The 23,306-nt window shown below is 37.1% G+C and overlaps 1 protein-coding gene across 4 annotated transcripts in view; it reads left to right on the top strand.

The window, feature by feature from the left end:
- The window catches only part of GULP1 (GULP PTB domain containing engulfment adaptor 1), a 162,981-nt gene that overhangs the window by 125,064 nt on the left and 14,611 nt on the right, over positions 1-23,306 (top strand). For 3 of the 4 annotated variants that reach the window (XM_056349933.1, XM_056349931.1, XM_056349932.1), the window contains 5 exons: positions 1,661-1,759; positions 4,538-4,675; positions 7,242-7,358; positions 7,737-7,829; positions 21,224-21,362. In XM_056349933.1, coding sequence (XP_056205908.1) covers positions 1,661-1,759; positions 4,538-4,675; positions 7,242-7,358; positions 7,737-7,829; positions 21,224-21,362 — 586 coding nt within the window. Of the gene's footprint in view, positions 1-1,660; positions 1,760-4,537; positions 4,676-7,241; positions 7,359-7,736; positions 7,830-18,128; positions 18,354-21,223; positions 21,363-23,306 lie in introns of all 4 variants that reach the window. The other variant, XM_056349934.1, reaches the window with a different exon arrangement.

Below are 23,306 nucleotides of genomic sequence, written 5' to 3'. Positions count from 1 at the left end.
TGAAATGTAAAATGGGTATTTAGATTTAAGAGTTCATTTTGAGTATGGCATAGAGTGGCTTACATTTTTTTTAATTTGGTGTTTTGGAGTTCGTTGATGGTTTTTTTTTTAACTAACTTGTGAAGTGTGTGATACTTATCAGCTAATCTGATGATACATTAACCAGTAAGAAACGGGATAGGTCACGTTACTGTATGAAGTAATTAAGATTAAATATAAATTAGTATTTTGTTACTAAATTTTTCAATAAGTGTGACATCATATTATGGAATAAAATTGGGAGGATGGGAAAAACGGGTTATTTATGTGCTTTTAGGGTGGTTCTTAAAATAGTCAATAATTTGCTATGAACAGAGATGCCTACAAGAAAAATGAAATAAAACAGATGGAGGCAGTCATACTGTGTAAAGCAGTTGAGTTCATAGAAGGATTTCCCAAGTACTAACTGGCATAGGAACAGGGACAGAGCGACAAAACCCAAACCCTCACCTATTGCTTCAATAATTGATTGAAATCAGGTGTGTAGGTGTTTTGGGGGGAGTAATCAGTTGACTACAGCCAAGTACTTTGCAATCACAAGGTAATTCATGCTGCTTTCTTCCAGGTCTAACCTTTCTTAAGATAGATTAGCACCATTGTTGACATCGTAGACTCTTTATGCCACTAAAAGTCATTGTTTTCACTGACTTTTTATACGGTGTTATCTACTGATGGTGAATTACAGCATCCCTTATACTTGAGTGGGAGCAAGTTTGGGGATGGTTTCTTCAGACATGTAGCTGTGAAGCAGACTCCATCTCCTCTGGCCTTCACTGAATCATCATCCTTATTTATGCATTTGAAAATACCATGCCAGGCTGTCGGAGACTTGAAAAGGGCTCATAACACAGCAAGTGTAGAGCAAGTCTGTGTCTTTGCTAAGAAAGTTACCCAAATTCTTGACCCTAGCTGCCTTGCAGTAGCAAATTTTAGGTACTCTGCTTATTTTATGTGCAGTGCTCGTGAGAGAAGGACAGGTCAGATCTAGCAGCTAGGAAAGGAGATGTAAAAGGATGGGAAATGTGTTGAATAGGACACGTTGCCTAACCCAGTCATATAAAGTGTTGTCTAGCCATCAACTAGTGAACAAATAAATACGTTAGCAAATAAATCCTGAGAATATGGTAGAAGAGATCAAGTATTTCTTAGGCGTTGACAGCTGTAGTGCTTTCAAACTGAACCTGTTTGAAAGAACTGATTTCCTTAGAGAAACATATGGGAAGTACCCTCCGCGCATGTGTACGGGAGGGCTTGTAGAAACAGTGGGATGTGGGAAATTTAATGATATTCACTGCTCAACAGCCAAGCAGTTTGCTTCTACTGCTCTCCCAGAAATCTCATGTAGAAGCTTAAATTAAGTGTATAAACAGCAGATAAAAGTTTCAAGAGAACCAGCTAAGTAATAAAACATTTTTTCTTGAATTATAGGTACAGGGTGCTGTCAGAAATGCTGTTCTGTGCCCACCTGCACTTTAGGAATGGTTGGTGTTGTTTATAAGAGCTTTTTGAAGAAGGAAGGAAACAGCTTCAGGTGGAAGGAGTGGAGAGGAAATAAGTAATAAAAAAAAAAAAAAGAAAACTTGCTATTAATGCAGTTGCTGTTGTATTTTTCATCTTATAGTTTGCAAGACATATCAAGAAATCTGAAGGCCAGAAGACACCCAAAGTTGAATTACAAATCTCAATCTATGGTGTAAAAATTCTAGATCCAAAAACAAAGGTAAGAGACTTGTATGTTTATGGTGCTAAAGCAGTCATTAAACATTGTTTTAACTGGTTTTAATGTTTTTGTTGTTTCGTATTTTAAAAAAGTATTATAATGAACGCTGTTCTGTTGATGAAAAATTCTTCCAAACTAGCATTTTGTGTTAGAACACATGGGTGACATCTCCCCAGGAAGGTACATGATACTCCACAATACACACTGTAGTTAATGTGGGATTTAATTTTTTTAACCCTTTCACACCAGAACTTTTAAACTCTGAGACAGATGGAGACACTGTGGTAAGTAAATGTTAACACAGCGTATGAGAAACACCTTTCCAAATGGTCACCGTTGTGTGGATGCCCACATGTTGGTGTGTGCAGATGAGTGAGAGGACTTTGCAGTGATTCATTCTTCATGCTGCTGCTTTGGAGTTGCACCTCTCTCTCCTTAACCTTGGGGGGGGTGGGGGTGGGTGGGGGGTGTCCCCTTCTTTTCTTGTGGTTTTTAATTTTTTTTATTCTAGCCCCTCTCCCTAGAATGCTTATGTTTCTCAGGTGAGTTACCCATTTCTCTGTAAACTGGACGTAGCAGGCCATCAGCACTGTTGTTGGCTTTTTGTCTGGCACAGCATGACAATTCCTGTCCTTTCAGCCGTTAAGTCCATCGAGTCATCCCGTGGATAGGGTTTCTGCTCCTTTGTTCGCTCTGGTATTTTGGAAGGGGTTACATAGTAAGCAAAACATCCCCCTCACAGACTTCAAAGAGGAGTAATGAGATAAATATCATCAAGCTAAATAGTATTTATTCAATTGTCAGCAATTCTTAACATCTGAGTGCTCTTAAATCTTTTGTACGTGTGTTTAATGTTGGATTTGAATGAACTGTTTATTACTCCTGCTTAATTCTGGAGAAATTGTGATGATTCAGACAGTGATGCTGCCTTTTCAGAAAAGGTAGCTTTAGTCCAAGGCTCTGTCTACTTGCAACCCATTTTTGCTTCAGACTCTTGAATTCAACATGTTTCATGTTTCAACAGTCCATAATTCAACAGTCCATAAGCAGAGGGGGCAAGAAATATCCATGTCAACTTTAATTGCATCTTCCTTATGTCATAGGGCAGAAGGGGGGACTGAACCTCATATCCTGGCAAAAACTGTTTTAAAATAACAGCTTTAAATGCCAAAATATGTTAGTCGTCTTAACTTTTCCCGCAGAGATGAGCAGAAGGCTGTGGGGCAGAAGCTCTTGGGGGAATAGGAACTTTCTAATCTCTCAGCAATGTTGTTCTAACTCAAGTGGTAGTCAGCTATGAGTAGTCTTTTCATCTCCCCCACTTCATTTCTTAAAGCTACATGTAAATGCAAATTTGAATCAGGTTTTCCTTCTTTTTGCACACCTTATAGATCCTTGAGGAAATTACTTAAATTCGACATTACCATCGCTGCTTACAATGTTTTGGGTTTTTTTCAATGTTTTTTTGAAAAAAATCACTTTTGATATTGTTGCAGAGTAATATTGGCTTGTATTCACATGATGACTATTAGTTGTGGCAGGAACAGGAGACCTGCTGGTGTATCAGGACTTGATTCCATCCTTGGCACTCAAAGGAGAATTATAGAAAAGCAGTTCTGTCCTTAACAGATACAAAGTAGTTATATGGATGTATAAAACGAAAAAGAACCAGAGCAAGCATGTGTTGTCACATGTGGCTATTAAAGGGCTACAACAAAAATAGATTAAATGTGGGGGAGACTTGGGGACATGGGAGAAATAGAGCACGCAGAATAACAGCTGTAAAGACTGAGAAAAAGAACCCAGCTGGAGCAAGGAGGAAAAAATGCCCATATGATACTTTTTTTTTTTTTTTTTTTTTTTTGGTAAAGGGTTGTGTGCAGAGAGGGCATGCCCTTATTTATGTCCTTATAGCAATCCGGGAATCCCAGCGCTGCACAGAAACACTCTTTTTTTTTTTTTTTTTTAATAGATAATAGTTCACATCTAAACTGCATATTTTCCTTTAAAGAAAATACTGCTTTCCCATGTAATAAGCCAAATAAAATAAAATACCGAGACTTGCTGAAGAACAACAAAAAAAATATTTGAGATAGTTCCTTTCATTCTTGTCAAGCTCAGCTGAAGAGCATTGCCACTGCAACTTTCTTAATAGCTGGAATGTGCTTTTTAATGGTAAGTGAAATATAGTATTGAACATATGCAAATAATAACGTTGAAAAGCTGTTTATGTTGGACCTAAGCAGTTCTTTAGATGTTTAATTTATCTCTCTGTGCCCCTGTATTCAGATAACAAAGTCATTTCATTTCTCTTTTCTATGTTTAAGATAGAAAGTCAGGGACTTACTTGACTAAAAGCATTTTAACAGACTCTGGGAGGTGATGCAATCTGAAGATGATGTGCACCTGGAAAAAGAAGAGAGTATTTTACATAGTCCCTAAATAAATTGCACAGGGACACAAAGCAACAGTAAAATCAGTTCTCTAGAACAGAAGTTACTGTCCAAATAAACACTTCCAGATTAATCCTGACCAAATGAAAATTTCCTGCTTAGATTCAGTAAAAATGGGAACATTTCTTAGGAGATGAGTTTGCTAACTACTGTTATACTTCAAGTCCATTTTTGGGCCCACTCATGTACAATGGGAGACGTTCAAAAATGTTGCTGCAACTTGCCTGCTTTTACATACATGAGGAAATCAGAGATTTCCTTTGTGCATCTTTATCCTAAGCAAGTAAAGGAATTTCTTGAAAAGAATCTTTCTTTTTATTTGCAGGAGGTCCAACACAACTGTCAGCTCCATAGGATATCATTTTGTGCTGATGATAAAACTGACAAGAGGATATTTACTTTCATATGCAAAGACTCAGAATCAAATAAGCATCTGTGCTATGTATTTGACAGTGAAAAGTGTGTAAGTATGCAAGACGCTTTAAAAGAATTTGGGTGGCTGTTACGGATCTACTTTGCAATAAACCAGGAATGGTTAATAAAGGCAGATAGCCTGCCTTTTAATTGAAGTCACTTTGCTATAATCTTTCATGCCAATATAGTGTCTTGTAAGTTAGGTGCATTAATTTAAAGGAGAACCTTTTTCTTTATGGATCTAAGGTGGCTTTCTGGGACAATTCTTCTTACTACCCAGCTTGATACCCTAGGCTGAGCATTGGCAATGCTCTCAGAGAACAGACTGCATGCATCCCACCAAGCTTGAAATGTTTGCACAGCTGTTTTGCGGAGATTGCTGCAACCCTGTGGCTGAGAGATACCCTCACCGGCTCTTCTGCTGACGTGTCTGCCTCAGATTTTGGGGTTTTTAAATTTTTATTATTCTTTTTTGGTTTGGTTTTTTGGTTTTTGTGTTGTTTTCTTTTTCAGCAAAGTTCTCCCTTCTCTGCCCAACTCCATGCCATATCTCAAGTTTGCTAATGCTGTGATGCACTACTAGAGAATTCATCGCACCAACCCCTGACAATCTCTTGTGTCTGAGATAGAACTGGGCAACTGTTCAAAAATGTGCAATAGCAGAAAAAACAGTAATACTTTAGGACAGGAAATGACGAAAGTGGTGTCTAGCTGAAACAGGGCCGTGTGGTTACCCTGGCAGAAAGTAATTAACATGCGAAAACACTGGAACCAACACCAAAAGTGGATGTTTAGGGGTTTTTTTATAATCTGGAGCCCCTCTTTTTGTTTTATTCTGGAGTAGTGGAGCTATCATACAAAGGAAATAGTAAGGAAATATTTATTTGTTTTTTTAGAAAAAGATCTATATTCACTTCTATTTCTGTGCAATTATGTATCATTATGTGTTACTTCACAGAGTTTCTGATTGTTTTGTTGTTCACCTGCATTATTGCTCCAGTGCCTTCAGTAGGCATTGTTCAAAAACTGCTGCACACATCTGTTTATTTCGCTTCAAATTTCTCCCCTGCGCCTCTTTTTCACACATTCCCATGATTTTAAATTGCCTTTGCAGTCTCTGCACACTAGTACCATTTTTATTCCAGACCGGTGCACCGTTTCTTCTTCTCTCTAAGCTGTTATTTCACTTACTTGACTTTCTCCCTCTGTTTCATGCTTTGTTCATTAGCACTCTCAGATTTCAAAGGATCCCACCTCAGTTGGTACTTTTCATTTCAGCCAACCTTCACCCTTCCACAAAGATAGGACCGCACACACCCAGCATCCATTACACTTTCCTTTTGCTAACATAAACAGTTATTCTCTAAAGCAGTCCTAGTTCAGCTTTTCTGGTCTCATTCAGACTAATTTGGTTAAAATAATTTCCTGTGAGATTTTTTTTTTGGTAATAAAGGTGGTTGTATTTGTTTTTCCACAGTGAAAAGACAGAGGGGTAAATTCCCCATTCCTGTAGAACTTAGGTCTTTACAGACCTCTACTGAATGACTTCACTGTTGCACTGATGGTTAAAAGGCTGGGAGCATCATGTCCTGCACCATTTTTGTGTATCCAGGCCTTAGTGTTCCTCCAGGTAGTGAAGGAAAAATGTTCATGGCACTGAGCACAATGCTCTGCTTTCATGAGAAACAACCAATTTTAGGTTTTCATTCAATAAAGATGAGAAAATACTAGTTTAGCTTTAGCCAGATTAATGTTTTTATCCAATATCTTTTCCCCCTGCCAAATTGTTTAAAAAAAATTTAAAAAAAAGTTATTGCTTAACTGTGTTTGCTTTCTCTACTGAAGTTCTAAGGCAAGTGGCATATCTGTGTGTTCACCTTTTATTGATGCCTCTTGTAAGTCAGCATTCTTTTCTGAAACCTTGGTGTGCTCGATCAACTTGTACGCTTATTTTTAACCCTGTTATTTTTAAAGTAGATTTTCTGCACCGACTATGTATACACGTTGTTAACATATGATGCAAATCAGCATAGAACTACTAAGTTATTATAATTTGGATATACAAATGCAAATTGTGTTTGGTTGGATTTCTGTAATTGGAAATACTTGCACAGATAAATAACATTTATCTACAGTATGCTGATTGACATTTTATAGGACTTGTAAAAGTAAGTGTTGAAATACAAATTTAAAAGCAATAGGGGTCAAAACAGCCACTAACATGAAAACATTAATCCATTAAAACTAAAACAATTTGTTTAATGATTGAAAAGCCTGTATTTGCTTCAGAAATCATCAAAGACATACGGCAGCATGCTATCTGTATTTACAGAAATTAGAGGCATAATTAATACTAAAAATTAGCTAGCTTTGTTTTGCCTGTTCAGCCTCCCTTCTTTAGCTGAAGTATTTTTAAGTCCCTTCCATAGCATTTTCTGTCAAAGTATTTTGCTGGAGTATTTGCTGTGCCCCTTTGCAGTGTGGACTTCATGCTGGATAAAGCCAACCCTTTGAACGTGGTACATGGTGTAAAGTATTTTGTGATCATCTGAAATGAAAGTCATCATATAAAACATTCTTAACATACTAATTTCAATCTTATGTTTTATGTAAAGGCAGAAGAGATAACTTTAACAATTGGTCAAGCATTTGACTTAGCTTACAGGAAATTTCTGGAATCCGGAGGAAAAGATGTTGAAACAAGGAAACAAATTGCAGGTTTACAGAAAAGAGTAAGTTCTGAACTATGTTTTTTTTAAGCTAAAAGAATGTGCTGCTATATCTGTGTAATCTGCTTGCTATGACAGCATAATTCCCAGCATTATTCTCAGATTCCTAAGAATTGCAACAGACCCTAAAAAAAGAAACCTGAAAAAAGATCTGAAAATTGTGAAAGTGTTTTATGTTTTGCTGTCTTGCAAGGTCATTCAAGAGAAAAGAAAGGTTGTAATATGGAAGATACTGAAATTTAATTATCTTTTGCAATCGGATAACTAGTTAAACATGGCTTCTAAATCACTAGATCTCAGATAAAACTTACCCTCAATGGACACTGTTGTTGAAATGAATGAATATCCCGATAGCTGTTTCAATAACCACTTGCTTTGTAGATTCAAGAATTAGAAACTGAAAACACACAACTGAAAAATAAAGTTCAAGATTTGGAAAACCAGTTAAGAATAACACAAGTACATGCGTCTCCAGTAAGTACTCAAACGTAACTCTTATATCTGAAGTTACTCTAAATTTGTAATCATTGTAATAATTATGGTAATTATTAGCTTCCTTGGTGTTTCCAGTGATTGTGATTAACATACGGTGATCATGTAACATATCTGCTGAAATGCAATATTGAAGTAACAGTAAGATTGTGACAAACCGACCAAAGTGCAAATTGCGGTCTCTCAAATCATGGGTCTTTAATCCCCTTGTCATACCAATTTGTTGCTGCCTGAAGACGGCTCATTCTAGTTGACATCTAAGCGTGCCAGCTAAGAACGAAAAACTCTCTTCTGCACTTAGAGGATCTGGTTCATGAATGCGACTTGAGATATTTATAGCACCCTTCTGTCACAAGCATATTGTCACTTACAACTGACATTTTCTGAATGATTTAAAAAAAAATTGTCTGTCTTTCAAAGGAATCAGTAGGTCTCGGGAACTAACGGTGGGTGGCGGGTGGGTAAAAAGGAGTGGGTTTCTCCTCACTGGAAATTTCTGATGCTTTCTGCAGTTCCTATAGATGATCATAACAAAAAGATTTTTAAATGACTGACTGACAGTTACTTCTATCTAGGCAGGACCTCTAAAAATGCGGGCTGTGTTGCAGATTGATCCTAATGACTTCCCTCTTCTTACAAGTGTATTCTAGCTATGCAGTGTTAGGTAACTGTGAAAATAAATAAAATTTCTTAATGTACATGCAGCAAAATCTTACAAAAAGATGGACTGTTTTTAAGCTTAAATGGATATTTAGAAGTTTCGCAAAGCAAACGTATAGTTATAATGGTGGTGACAAATTTTCAGTAGTGTCTATGCACTCCCTTGGTACTGATTAGACGGTTGTTCTTATCAGGAACTGTCATTTCATTTTACTAAAATCTATTTAGAGGAGAGAGCACCATAAATTATAAATACTGTGTAGCTGCCACAGGGAAAATTGTAAATTATGTATGTCTTCCCACTTACAAGGCATGCAGTGATAGGTAATCAACTTTAATGCTAGTTTTAAAATCAATTTTGTCAATTCTTTAATCTTTTGTTTTCCTCGATTGGGGTGGCAGCTAGTTTGTTTTTATTTATGCATACAATATCTAAATATATATTTGAATTCTGTAGTTTGTGGTTTATTTTGGGTTTTTTAAGACAATGGTGACTCATTCCTTGTTAAAGAGTTAAGACCTACATTTGTAAATTAGCCAGCCATTTGTAAATTCTCTTCCTAGATGGTGTTTTGTTGCTAATTACTATTGGTACAACTAATATGTATATTGTTTAAATAGCACTTGTGTGACAACAGAATTATATGATATTGGTAATAATTCATATTAATTATTAATTAATTTTAAGAAATCACTACTAGCTATTAGTTTTCACATATATTTTTATTGCTTAATCTTCAAATCCTTAATCTTTAAAAAGAAACCCCCCAAGCATTCCCTGTCACAAATGCTTGCCACCTAGCAGCCTATTTAATATCTAAATTGATTCTGTCACCAAGTAGATTTATATAAATGGTGAATACTGGAACAGGCTGCCCGGAGAGGCTGGAACTATCTGTGATTCTGGAGATATTCAGAACTTCCCTGGACATAGTTCTCAGCAGCTTCAGCTGACTGGAACCTGCTTCAAGCAGGAGTTGGGATTAAGCCACTTTCCTCTTGGGTGATTCTTTGATCACTTGTGCAGCCAACAAATAAAACAACACAAACACATTTTTAGCGAGGTGTCTCTCAGATCTGGGACCATAACTTCTGTACCTCTATGGAGAGACATCATTCAGGTAGGTCTGTTTTAAACTAGACTGCAGGCGTTGTAAAGGTGAGCTCTTAACTGGGCTCGTGTAGGAGTAAGTACAGAAAAATGCAACAATTAGTCTAGAAAATAAATTCAGGAGTGGAATAGTGAGGTTACAAAGTGACTTCTGTGCAGGGAGCAGGAAGCATAGGTATTTTTAAGACAGTTTGAGTTCGATAAAGGGATCCTAAGTCACAGTGACTCAAACAGCAGTGGATGTGATTTGACGATACCTATCTCTTCTTTTACTACATGAGCAACAAGTACGTATGAATGAAGGAAGTGACAAACAATTCATAAGACAATCAGTTGCCTGATTTAATTCAAATCAACTATCATTTCAAGTATGACTTTGCAAAGCCTCAGCTCCTAATAGAAAAAAGCAGAAGTGGTGCAAAGAATATTTGCCTGCTTCCACGTAATTTGTGATGAAAAAGATCATTTTAGTTTGAAAAAAAAAAAATATTTTTTCTTCTGAATTTAAATTTAAAACACTTAAGTACCATATTGTTAAAAATGTTAAAAATAAAAATTCTGTACTGCTACTGCTCTATGCCTTCCAAGTTAGGAAAGAAAAATAGCAGTTCTATCTTGCGATCATTTTGTCAGACTAAAATTTTTAAATCTGCTGATGGCATTTGTTAAATACTGTCATGAAATACCTTACATAGATAAAGCAGAATATCCATCATGGGGAACAGGATCTCATTTGAGTCGCTTTCTAAGCCCTTCTGGTTAGATGGGGGGAAACTTGCTTCCCTGCAGATATTCTTTGTGTTACGTGCCGTGAACATAACATAGTCATTCTCATGTTGTAAAACAGATTTATTAAACTATAAATTTTAGGTCTTCTCACAGCTCTCATATCTATGCTATTGAATTATGAAGAGATGCCAGTGCTGTACGAGAGCTTTCTGAAGCTTTTTTAGACATAACAAGTGATTTGATGTATTTGTATTGAGTTAATTTGATACAGCTATGACTCCATATCCATCAGTCCAGTTTGATGTTATTCTGTGTGCTGAGGTCTAGGGAGGGGTCATTTAATGATCAACGGAAGGTTTAAGCCCTGATACTTGATACCTAATATGACAAAAGTGCATGTGCCATTAACTGGCATTACGGTAATTTGTAAAGAAATGTTCAGTTTCAGGAGCCCGACTACAGGTGGTTCTAAAGTTACTTCTGTTCATGCTTAAATAGTACCTTGGAGTTTTGTACCTTCACTTTCCTTTTTGTATTTGGTTGTTTGCATGCTGCTTGTGCTTTCTTAGCGTTTGCCAGGTATGCTGGAACAGCTTTCCTCTCTTAATGGTTGTTGGCTGTGCTCTTCCTGTAGCGAGTAATGCATCGTCACAGCAACGCTTGGTAATAGCAATTGATTCAGCACTTCAGAAGTCAACACTAGCAACTTGGTTAAACATCTATATACTTAAAGAAGCAGAAGATGTTGCTAGGGCCTGTGATGACAGTTCACAGTACATGGCAAACATAAACATTGAAATCATGTTGTGTGCTGCATCATCCTCTTCTTCAGTCCCCATCCCCTATGGAAGGGGGACCACGAGCCATGCGGTCCAAGCAGGCATAGTTTCAGGCTGGCAATGGGAGTGTATTTTCCTTCCCCAGGAAAGAAGACTTAGGGGTTTTAGTATTTATTGCACCGTCAGTGTGAAATAGTGCTGTTACAGACACCAAGTAATCTTACTGTCATGCTTTATTTGTTAAAATACTGATCTAGGACAGAACGTCTTTCCCACTTGTCAGTAACTGAGAAGCGACGGCAGCATTTGTATGCAGTGCCAGTCTATCATTTCTTTGCTCCTGCTTCTTTCTTTGAAGCTGATGAAGTCAGTAGAAAATACCTTCAGAAATTTGAAGTTCAGTTCTCTTTATATTATTTCACCGACTCTTGACGCTGTTGTGGTTTTTTGTTGCTGGTTTTTTTTTATTATTATTTGTGGATTTTTTAAAAAAAAGCCATTTTTGCTTTTTCTGGCAGTGAACCCGAAACTCAGGTCTTCTGATTCCTAGACTATTTTCCCATGAACAGGACCAAATTGCATCTCCTGTTTTCACTTCAGTATCAGGAAGACGATAGAATCCGAGAGCATCTTTAAACTGTGGATGGATAACTTAATATGTATATAATTTTAAATGTTTAACTCATTGCACATTTAAAAAAAAAAATATCTAGTCTTAGCATGCTTCAGTTCCAAGTAGATACATCCACAGTGTCATTTAAAATAAACGTCTCTAACTTCTTGTTGTCATTTAAAATAGGCTTGCTAACTAAATATGAAGACAGTCATAAAGCCCTTTACTGGAATTCATACTCAGGATCATATGTGATACTATCAAGACTTAAAATTCAGATCCTCTTTTGCTCTCAAAATTTTTAAAAATACTTTATCTGTAGTTCATCAAAGATGGTACTTTATATGTGATGCTCAAGAACCAATTAGACATACCAAGCTGGACTGCCATATGTGACTTTACTGACAGATTTACTTCTCTAAAAGGAGTCGGTCAGGTGTTCACGTGTTGAACTCATGGGTAGTAAAGGAGAACACTTTATTTGCAAAATATAGTGCTAAAGTATCTTAATTTTCTGATCTCTGACATCAAAATGTTTACAAAGAATGTGATGACTTACCCAAAATCCATCAGTGGTCTAACTAAGAGAAGAAAACACAAGCAGTGAATTGCAAACTGAAGCTTCGTTTTAAGCACAGGATGAAAAATAGTTTGGGTGATCAATAATTTCACATATTGAGGGAATATTTTCCAGCTGAAACATCTGTTATGAATTCTTTTAATTAAATTCTTTTTTAGGCGATAGTAATGAATTGGGGTATTAGGGTGTTTATTGCAAGCCCTCAATAGCTCTATTAAAAAAAAAAATCCATTCCATGAAAATTGAAAAGGATAATAATAAAAAAAAATTAGGGATGACTTTTCTCTCTTCATTTTATAAATAGTGCAAGTTATAGGCTTGTTTGGGAAATACGAAGCAGAATCTAATCTAAAACTGCTTTCCTGATTCTTACTTGTATTGCAAATTTTTTGCAGGCCATGTAAGGGTTTATTTGAGGATTTATTTTAAAATACTGGCAGACTGAAATGGGTGCAAACTATATGCATGAATAATGCGATTACCTATCCTTCATATTTTTGCATTGTGTAAGGAGGTGCAAAGCACTGACAGCAGCAGGCTTCTGCTTTTGAGGGATACATTTGCTGTCAAAATTATCCTGTTGCTTGGTTATTAGTATCAGTATGAAATTTTTCCTGCGGCTGTTACACATCTAGCCATATGGCCAAATCAACATCAATCTAATTTAGGTACTTTTCCTATCAGTTCATAAACTGTGTGGGAAAAATAAAATTTCGTTCTGAACCCATAAAAGAAGCCATTAAAAGCCATGAGATCATAGCTGGAAATGAGAAAAAGAAAACTAGATTGTGTAGTTCAGTACTTTCACATAAAATGCATTGTGAAAGTTGAACGTCAAATTAGCCATCTTCTGCACACTTTTTCTCTTAGGGTGTTGTAACTATTCACATTTAAATTTGTTCAGCACATTCAGTAAATAATAAACTGCTTAGTGATCATTTTTTCTACTTTGGGTTGATGTTTTTTAGTATGCTAGTCGTGCTAAAACTTTAAGAAGTTAGTCCCTAAAATGTCCGTATTTGCCAGCGCAGAAGTGTTGTGCAATAGAAACTGTCACATTTTTTTTCATTTCCGGAAGGGACCTGTCAAGGACATATTTTACCAAACCAGGAGTTTCCTTAGAGGAGTTCGCCTTCATAGCTGTGCTTACATGTGCCATGGGCAGTGCTGGCATGGGGTGTTTCTTTTGTCTCTCACTCCCTTGCACGTACAGCGGAAGTTTCCATTACTTTTATATCTGTGCTGTTTACTTTGCATCTGTTTTAGTGGCTTGGCACTACATTAGTCACTGGTCTTTTTTGCATTTGGTCTTGGTTATAGGAGGACAATCTGATTTTCATTTTGTTGTTTGCTTATGATGCTGCTACGCAAGTATCTATCACAATTAAGACTTCGGCTGCTGCTGTTGCTATGTATAAATCCAGCCGCCAGCTCAGTGCATCCCTGGAAGCACTGTTTCACATGGCGTTGGTTGGGGTTTTTTTTGGCTGTTTATGTTGCTATTGTTGCCTAAAGCAACCTTTGTGTGGATTAGCACTTACAGTTAGCATCCTCAGTGCTTATAGTCAATCAAAGAGTAAACCCTTGTAGGTCACTAAGGATCCTCCGATGAGATAAGAGAGATTTCTAATCTGTTTTGGGCTTGTCTAGAGTTTAGCAACATGGCCTTAAGGTTTTCTCTTTGAGCCACGTGTTTAAGGTGGAGAAGGAAGCTGTGACAACTTCATGACTCGGAAGTTAGAAAAAAACAGGAATAATCAGGAAAATAACTTGAGAGAGAGAAGCAGAATTGAAAGGCAGCAGGAAAAGATACTGGGAGAAACAGTCCCAAAAGGAACAGTGCTCTTCCATTCACCCTAAGTATTGTCAAAACGTAGTGTGTAATGCATATTCCTGTCATGGCAGTGTTGCAAAAAATTGCTATTTTTAAGTGGAGCATTAAAGATCCTGACTGATTAGACCCTTTTTTAAAGTTCTTTAATTGTGTCTGAGAAGCATAGGCTACCTGCATCTATTATCCTCATTAAACAGCTTTAACATGCTCATGAGAAAACCCCAGGATAGACTGTGGAACCATATACATATTTCCAAAAAACAGTTTTGGAATGTGTTTAGGCATATCACTTGATTCATGTTTCCATTAAGAGTGCCAGTGGGAAAATGCACCTGTTTTTTCTTCGCCTGTCTTCTGCTCCTTCAATTTTCTACTATCCTGCCCTCAGTTCAGTGAACGCTTCTTCATCAGGGTATAAAATTGTTTGTGATATTAAAAAAAATAAATTGAAATTCCCTTTGTCGTATTTCATGGTACTGAAAAAGTAGTAAATGAACCAAAGATGTGGCAATTAATTCATGAAACTGCTAATGCTTATACAGTATTTCAGGAATTAGTAAATTAATATAACTTTAGTAGCCCCAAATCTCAGGTAATCAGTGGGTTTGTAACTAACTGCGTGATTTCCAAGTCAAGGTCACTCACAGTTCCCTGAACCATTCCTTGCAGTTTCCCACTGTGACTGTTCTGTATATTACCCACTTTACTGTTCCAGGGAAGAAAAACATTTTCTAATTCATTAATACACTCAGGTGATTCCTATGGGCGTATGACACAGATTGCAGTCAATGTCTTGAGACGCATGGTAAAAACAAACAAATTTGAAATGGTTTCTTGATTAGCAAACACTCAGTCGTGCTGCATTTTCTAGCGTGATGCAGCCAAACAGTGCATCTTCAGCATCACGCTGGGTAGAATGAGTCAAAAATAAATCCTTTGAAAGGCACATAACATCTAAACATAAGAGAGACCAGGTCCACTAAACTAGTATGTTAATTTCATTAAGAATAATTTTGTGTTGTGTTCTTGTGGTAATGAAATGGAGCCCCAATTAGAAAGTAATATATCAACCTAAGCAGTGCTACATGTTCGGTGTTACGCTGAATGGGAAGCTCAGACAAAATACAATTGCCACATAGAATTGAATTTTATACATTTAATATATTTGTACTACATTTTCTTCCTTTATAATTGTATTTGGTGTAAGGATATTAGATTTCAGAAGTTACATCCTTCTTAGGTTGTATTCTTTAGAGTAAGAGTCTGTTCCCTTCTCCTTTCTTCTGCATTTTCTGGATCCGGTGATATTTCCTGCCTTGGGAAAGCCCCCGGGCAATCCCCGCAGCCCAGCCCTGGGGGCAGCTTCGGGCCCCTCACGTCAGGGGGGACGCGGAGGGGCCGGAGCGTGTCTGGAGCGAGGTGGGATTCAGTCCCTTCTCCCCGGGAACGAGCGGCAGGACAAGGGGAAACGGCCTCGAGTTGTGCCAGGGGAGGTTTAGGTTGGGTGTGAGGGAACATTTCTCCACCAAACAGTGGTGAAGCAAAGGAAGAACTACTAGTCAAAATTTATTATTGACAAGATATTCCCCAAACTGTCATATGAAGCCTAACACCCTGTATGGTGAGAAATATCCCAAGGTTATTGCTTATCAGTTACGTGATGCTCCATGTTCAGGGCTAGAATGATACAAATACAGTATACTCTGTTTCTGTATTGAAACCTTTAATTGTCTGTATTTGATGCATGTTCTTCACACTTCTAGTTTTGCTGCTTTGCATCCTATATACATTTTACTTTCTTTATAGTTTTTCATGTGTCATACATGGTTTCTTATGGAAACTACTTTTTCTTTGCTGTTTTGCATTTCAGGGAGATATTTTACTTCCTTATTTTGACCATTTGTATTTACTACCTGCCAGTGTTTACTATTATGACATCTTGTTTTTCCATATATATATATATATATGTAACAGCAGATCTTACATAGTAGTAAATACACGGTAGCATTTTAAGTTTTCTACCTGTAGTCCAATGATACTCCTGAAATAATAATGAAAATTCTAAGTCTTGTAGTTTTTTGCTTTCACGTTTATTGGTTACCATTCCAAACCCTCTGTTTCACAATGCCAGCTGAGCAACAGATGAATTCTTTGCAATCATGATAACACCTTTATTTATTTTTTTCCTTATGAATTGAAAATTCCAAATAGAGTTTTGTGGTGTTTGTTGGTGTTCTCGTAAGTATGACTTTGCTGCTAAATTTCAATACCTGTACCCTTAACCTGGCTTGTCTGTAAAGAAAGTGAAGAAAGGAACTAAGAATCTGTTTTTGAAGTATTTGAAATGTTTTGTTTTCTACATAACTCTGAAAAAATGGTTAAAAATAATTAAATCCTACATACTGCAGTTATGCAAACTTACAATGAAATAATCATGTCATATTGATTGTGTAACGCTGTATGAGAGTAAAAGCAGACTTGAACATTTTTGCTGTGTGTATCTACCACTGCTTCAGTCTGGGCAAGTGTGAGGGGTTTTGAGGCAAAATACCTACAACACAGATCCAGTTCCTGCCTTCTCAGTGTATAACCTTTTGGCTCTGGCCAAGAAGAACTGTCTGCACAAGTGCTCAATCTCTTCTGTTAAGACTCGGAGATGAATCTGTCCTCTAAAGCCTTGTTTTAACTGTCCAAAGCTCTTTTCCTCAGATTTTGAGGTAGGAATTACAGCTTGGCCCCAGCAGAAAGACTGTTGGACATGTTTCTTAAATCAAATATTTAAAGACATTTCCTTTTTGCTTTTCTTTCCAGGATCAGTCCCAAAGGCTCTTTGTTTCTAATTTCACCTAGACAGGATCTGTTTCTTTTGAAACCTTTCAGGGTTGCAGATAGTTCCCATTTGGACAAAAAGTTAAGGTGGTATTTTTATTATTAAAGTGGACAAAGCTTTCAGCTTTGCTTTTGGTACACAATGAATCTTGCTGGAATATACAGTCAAATACTCCCCAGTCATATGGGGCAGTTAACTCCAGGTTCTTGTCTGCCTAATTCAGACCAGAGCCTTGCAGTTACCGCTTTGTCGTCTTAGGTGAATGCTCTTACCATCTGTATTCTGGTGTGGATATTGCTCATTTGCCTCTGGTCAAAGCTGTTTTGTGGATTTGCTAAGAGATCCAGAGAATCTTACAACCCTCAACATTTTTATTTCCTTAGCAGCAAAGTTTTATCCCATCCTCCATCCTGTGCTGCTGTTGTAGGGACAAGAGGATTCCTTTGCTTTGCAACAACGAGGCTCAGCTTTTGAAATACCTGCTGAAAATACGACGTTCAATTAGTTATTCATCCACACAGAAAAGATGGCAGAAGGGTATTATTGTGCTTAAATGTTTAGGTTCTCAAGTTCTGTAGATAGGGAAATGAAACAAACTCTAGTATTAATGTAAATGTTACCATTTGTGCACTGTGAGCTTCTATTGTAAGAAGATTTTAGTGAAACAATTAAGTGTTCGTTAAATATTGGTGGGGTAAAAATGGTAGGTGTTTCCTGGTTTGGAGAAAGAAAATTCTGACCTGTACTTTAACCCCAGAGTAATTCTTCTCCCCAGATGTGTTCTTAGCTGCTAATTTACATGTGCAGCTATGAGATACTGCTGATATGTTGGTGGATTTGGACATTAGTCAGTGCATCTGACATACCTGCTTTCTAAAAGATGCCTGTCATCATTTTATTTGCTGTAATTATCAAGGAGCAAGTCATCTTCATTCAAGTTAATATTGGGTTACTACTTATTGTGATATGGTTTTAGATTTTGTTTTAAAATATTTTCACGTTCTGTACCTTGTAACTATAGCACTGAACAGCAAGTTGCTGACAAACTTTTTTGAAGTATGAAATGTTTTTCTTTTTCTTCTTTCCCTGGCATTACCACGTTCTGTTCCTCAGAATGTTTTCTCTTTTCTGTGATTCCTTTTCAGCTGCTGCACATAAAGTGTGATAATGATGAACATATGTTTCAAAGACCCTCTACTTTTTTCTGGTGTAACAATGAGGATTCACCTCCTTGTTTAGATATCTCTTCCATTACGCTTACTCCTAGGAGTTCTCCTGACTCTAGACTACCACCTGGATTGTTAATACCACCACCTTCAAAAAGTGGTCTTCCAAAGCCAACCAGTGAATACAGCTGCCCAAGACCTCGTGTAATCCTGCTGTGCAAAAGCTTTTCCTTTTTTCTTTTTTTTTTTGGCTTTCTTTTGTTCTCTGTTGTGGATTAACTTGTATTAAAAATGCACATTTTGTACAGTGGTTAAAGCACAGAGTAGATTTATCTGAGATTCTGTAGGGATACTCTTAAAATACGGAATTTGTAAAGATTTACTCGTATCTCTACATAGCTTTTTCTCTCCCACCCCCAAAACATAAATTATTCTTTTCTCAAGATGTTTAAAATAGTCCATTAATTACCTCTGTGTTATCTGTCAATCTTCTGTTAAAATTCTTTATATTAAGAATAGTTATTCAAAACTATTCTAAAGGTCCGACTTCAAGGGCTTCCCCCCCCATGAATTAATAGAAAAGCAATCAGCCATTACAGACCTTTTAGCATACTTTATAAAAACTGTGCAAAATGAAGGTTAAAGATTATTCTTAAATACGAAACGGGCATAGTGCCTGCTTTTTCATATTGATATGCTTATACTTTCAACTTTTCTTCCATTTGCAAGTAACATTTGGCTGCATTTGGCAAACATCCTAGCTTTCTGCATGCGTTCACTAAATAAAAATGCTTCTTGTGCTCATATGTATTAAAAATGTACATTTCCTAAAATAACTGTGGTTTTATTTAAACTGGCTATTATCAGTGGTATCAAAATGGCCAGCAACTTCAACAAAATGGCATAGAGAAAGGAAATGGCACTGTGAGTTGGGGGTTACTTTTTTTGCCTAAAAGACTCATTTAAGTCTAAACATAAACACTGGTTGTTTATCTAGCTTCTGTAGGTAGCCATGAACATGTAGCAAGTAAGGAGAATCTACGTTAGCATTTACTGTCTCCAAGATATCCTAGGAGTATCCGTCAGTGTTGATGGGAAATGTAGGTTAATATATGACCCCTGTTAAACCTGATGCCACCTTCCCGATGCAGACAAAAACCGATCTACAATCGGGGAGAGTTTTGTTTGTATGAAGAAAGGGATACGAGATTCATTACAATTGCTTTGGGTCAAGGACATCCATTATCCTGCTTTGAGTGGGAGCAGATGACATCCAGCAGCCTCCCGGACTTAAATGATGCTGGTGCCCTGCCTGTGCACAACGGTGCCGGGAGGTTAATGCCTGGTCGGTGAACGCAGGGAGGAGAGCCTGTTGTGTCTGAACACTGTGTGCTGAAACCTTTACACAACAGGTGATCTGTGAAATGGCAAAACTAAATCACGTTGAGGTTAGTAAGAGTTCTCTGTGTGTAAAAACCTTAAAAAGCAGTTATTTTATGAAGTTAATTTAGTTGTGGTCTTGCCAGAGAATAACATGACTGAAAGAATATATTTTCTAAAAAAATAGGCGGGGGGAAAATGTGGCATGTTAAATGGATTTTTTTTTTTCTTTTTTCTTTTCCTCCCTTGATATACATCAGTATACCTAGGCAGAAGCATTCCAGTTTTATTGAGGTACTGAACAGTTCTAGATCTCTCTTAATCCAAACTTAACATATGAATTCAAAACACCTAATAAATAGGAAATGTAGGATTTCAGCGTCTGGTTTTCTCCTTGAACGGTGAGTGGAGGCACAGTGGAGGACTGTGGATCAATACATTTTCCTTCTTGGCAGCCACAGCAGCCTCCAGGGAGAAGCAGAGGTAGATCAGGGCTACCCATAGACTTGCTTTAGAAATCTGTGGCGTGTGCTGTCAGGGGGCAGCTTCCGTGGCTGCAGCAGAGGCACTAAAGAAAGGAGCATTCCAAAATAAGGTGTAGCTCTATGAAACTCCCAGGGACCAGTAGTGCTAAAAACTACCGGCTTGCCAGGTTGTCATATTCATGTATTCTGGCTGAAAGTATCCATGTGACTAACTTAACTTGTGCTTAAGATTTTTCGTATGAATATTTTGGTCAAAGTGAGTCTTATTTAACAGTAGCAGGCTTTCCCTGTGCCTGGCTCTATAATCTATCTAATACACAGAATGCAGGGCTTTTTCTGTTGACTAAGTAGTAACATTAGCATGCAAGCTAGTTTTGCATATATATATTTTGCCTTTGGCTTATCAGTCTCAGTTTTAACCTATTTCATCATCTGTCTTTAGTGTTCAGTTATTCCGACTTGACCGTGCTTCGTTTGTGTCCTAAGCAGTGGACTGGTGGCAGGAGGATGAATTATTAAAAAATAAATATGGTTGTAGAACCATAGTAGTTGTTGGGTTTGGGGCTTCTTTCCTTATCCAGTATTTTAACTCCTCCAAATTCCTGGGCCTTACTAATGAAATATTTTCTGTTTGACGTTCAATGATGAGAGTTTTATTTTGGATGTAATATTCAGTGTATTGCATGTCTAGGTTGTTACAGGTGAAAAAATACATTTGAAGCTTTGATGACACCAGGTTTTTTAGGTTGTCAAGTAAGTGATCACTTAAGGAAGAATTAGTAAACAGAAATATTGGGATTGTATCTCTTAACTTTAGCTTCTCGTTCTGTGCACCCCAGAGCACAGCATATTGTTGCTGCAGCATTATCTTAAATTAGTCTTGTGAACATCTGTGTTTGTGTGTCTGCAATAGAGAACTGCGCATCACCAGCTTTTTCAGGTTTAATGGTGATACATTTCTGGCTGTACCAGATGGACTGAAAATGGGACAATGACAATGCTGGTTCGGTATTGGAGAGTTTTAGCATGACTCAGACTCTGAACTGCAAATGCCATTTGCTTGGTGTCAGGAGCTGGTTTTTGCATGCTGATGGTTATTTTTAACTTTTTTTTTTTTCAAATGTGGCTCTTATCTGCATGCTGAAGAATTCGGTATTGTGATCTTTTTTGTGTGAAATATTGCCCTAATATTTATTGTCCTTATTGTAGGCAGGCAGTGTGACACCCAAATCACCCTCCACTGACATCTTTGATATGGTTCCCTTTTCTCCCATATCCCCTCAGTCATCAACACCTACTCGCAATGGTACACAGCCTCCTCCAGTACCCAGTAGATCTACAGAGATCAGTAAGTTTTGTAACAACTGACCTAATTTTTGTTTACATTCTATTTTTTTAAATAAAGCATCTTTAAAGATTTACGTACATTTTGCGTGAAAAGCCAAATGCAGTTTTTGTAAATCACATTCAATAATGCCATTTCATTTTTATACCATCTTCCCAAAGTCATTGATGTTGCTGCCAGGTTACATTATAAACAAAGTTATTTACTTGCTGAAACGGTTATATAAACAGTTTGAAGGAATTTGGTTGGGGATTTTAACTTGGCTTTTCTTTTACAGTATTGTTTTTTATACTTACTTCAAGAAATACTTTTACTTCTTGTTATCTCTTTCCTTGCCAAGCCACAGTTGTAGCATCTAAAGCCTACATTTCTGGGGAAGGCAGCAGGTGCAGTAAGTATGGTGATGGTGATGCAGTAGGGAGAGCAGCAGAAAATCCCTCAAGATGTAAACTGTCTCGGAATGCGATTTTGAATACTACTTTTCATATCACTGAAACCGCTCCTAAAAGATCTTCAAAAGATGATTAGCAATAACAATTTTATTTTCTAAGGGCGCAAAAGCAGCTAGGGGTAAGGTTCTTGGCTTCACTGGAAATCTTTTAGGAGTCGACCAAGTATTTTAAAAAGCTTTGGAAATCCTTTGGTGGAGAGGAGAGCGGAACGTACACGAGCAGTGTTAGAGGTGGTGGAAATATCAGACTGCGCATGGTACCTTCTACTTCTGGTGCCTGTTTTAGTATGGATAAGGAACAGTAGTGTTACTGCCTGCCACCATGTTAAACCATATTTGAAGAGTTTCTGCATGTCTTGGGGAATGCTGCTGGTATGTAGAATTTTCAGGTATGGATGAGAGCTGCGCACAATTAGAAAAAGGCATTCTAAGACTTAAGCCGGTGAATGTCTTCCCCAAGAGTATATCCTATGCCCCTTTTGGTTCCATTGCTTAGAATGACTGTCGCCCTCTACAGAGAAAGTAAACGTCAAGGCTATATTGATTCAATTTAAAAAATCTGTTCTTTTTTCAGAGAAGATTTAAATTAATTTAGATTAATTTCTATGGCTTTCTCAAAGGGTATATTAACAGAGTTTAAAACTATTCTTTTAAGAATACTTAGTATTAACTATTCTTAAATAACTTAAAAGAATATCAGAATACTCTAACAGAATATTAGAATAGAACGGTTCTATTAAAAGAACTTTTATGGCTTTGTAACGAATAACAAAAAATAATTCACCCTCCCCAAGAACTCCTATTGTGTTTTCAAATTTGTTTCTCTGACAATAGAGACAGTGCCAAAAAATTTATTTCAATATGCATATCCAGCTTCAAAAATCATAACTTGTATTACAGGGTGAGATTATTTTTATTATTATTATTTATTATTATTATTAATAATAATAATCATAATCATCTATTCTCCTACTTTGGTTCTGTTGAAATTGTGGCTAGAAATCTTGTGGGAGTCAGCACTTAATGCTGAGTGGTCTTGAGAATTCCAGCTATGTATGTTCTGGAATTGTTTAATCAGTGGTTTTTATAATATAGAAGATACTGTAAGTTGTTTATTCAGTGATATATACTGTTGAAAATAGTTGTTTTTTCTGCCCTTCATTCATTTGCATTCACAGAAGATGATGCAGCTGAGAGGCATGCCAGTCAGTGTCTGCTTGTTCTCCGTGCTCCTCCATGTGCCGTGCTTCAGAGGGACATTACAGAAATACATCATAGTCTTTATACTTTTGATCCCTGCTCTTTCAGTCTATGTCATGGCACTTTAAATGCTGAAAATTGTTGGATTCATCAGCTAATAGCACACTGTGGCATATTTCAAAAGTGTAATCTGAAACAAGAGGAGTATTTTGTAATCGAACAAGGCCTTACTGTCTTAGATGAGAAAGTTCAGATCCCGTAAGAGCCTTGTTCAAGCTGTGTAATGTTACATTATT

The sequence above is a fragment of the Falco biarmicus genome, chromosome 8, assembly GCF_023638135.1.
Source record: "Falco biarmicus isolate bFalBia1 chromosome 8, bFalBia1.pri, whole genome shotgun sequence".
Taxonomy (NCBI): domain Eukaryota; kingdom Metazoa; phylum Chordata; class Aves; order Falconiformes; family Falconidae; genus Falco; species Falco biarmicus.
This window is presented reverse-complemented; position numbering and strand designations above follow the sequence as displayed.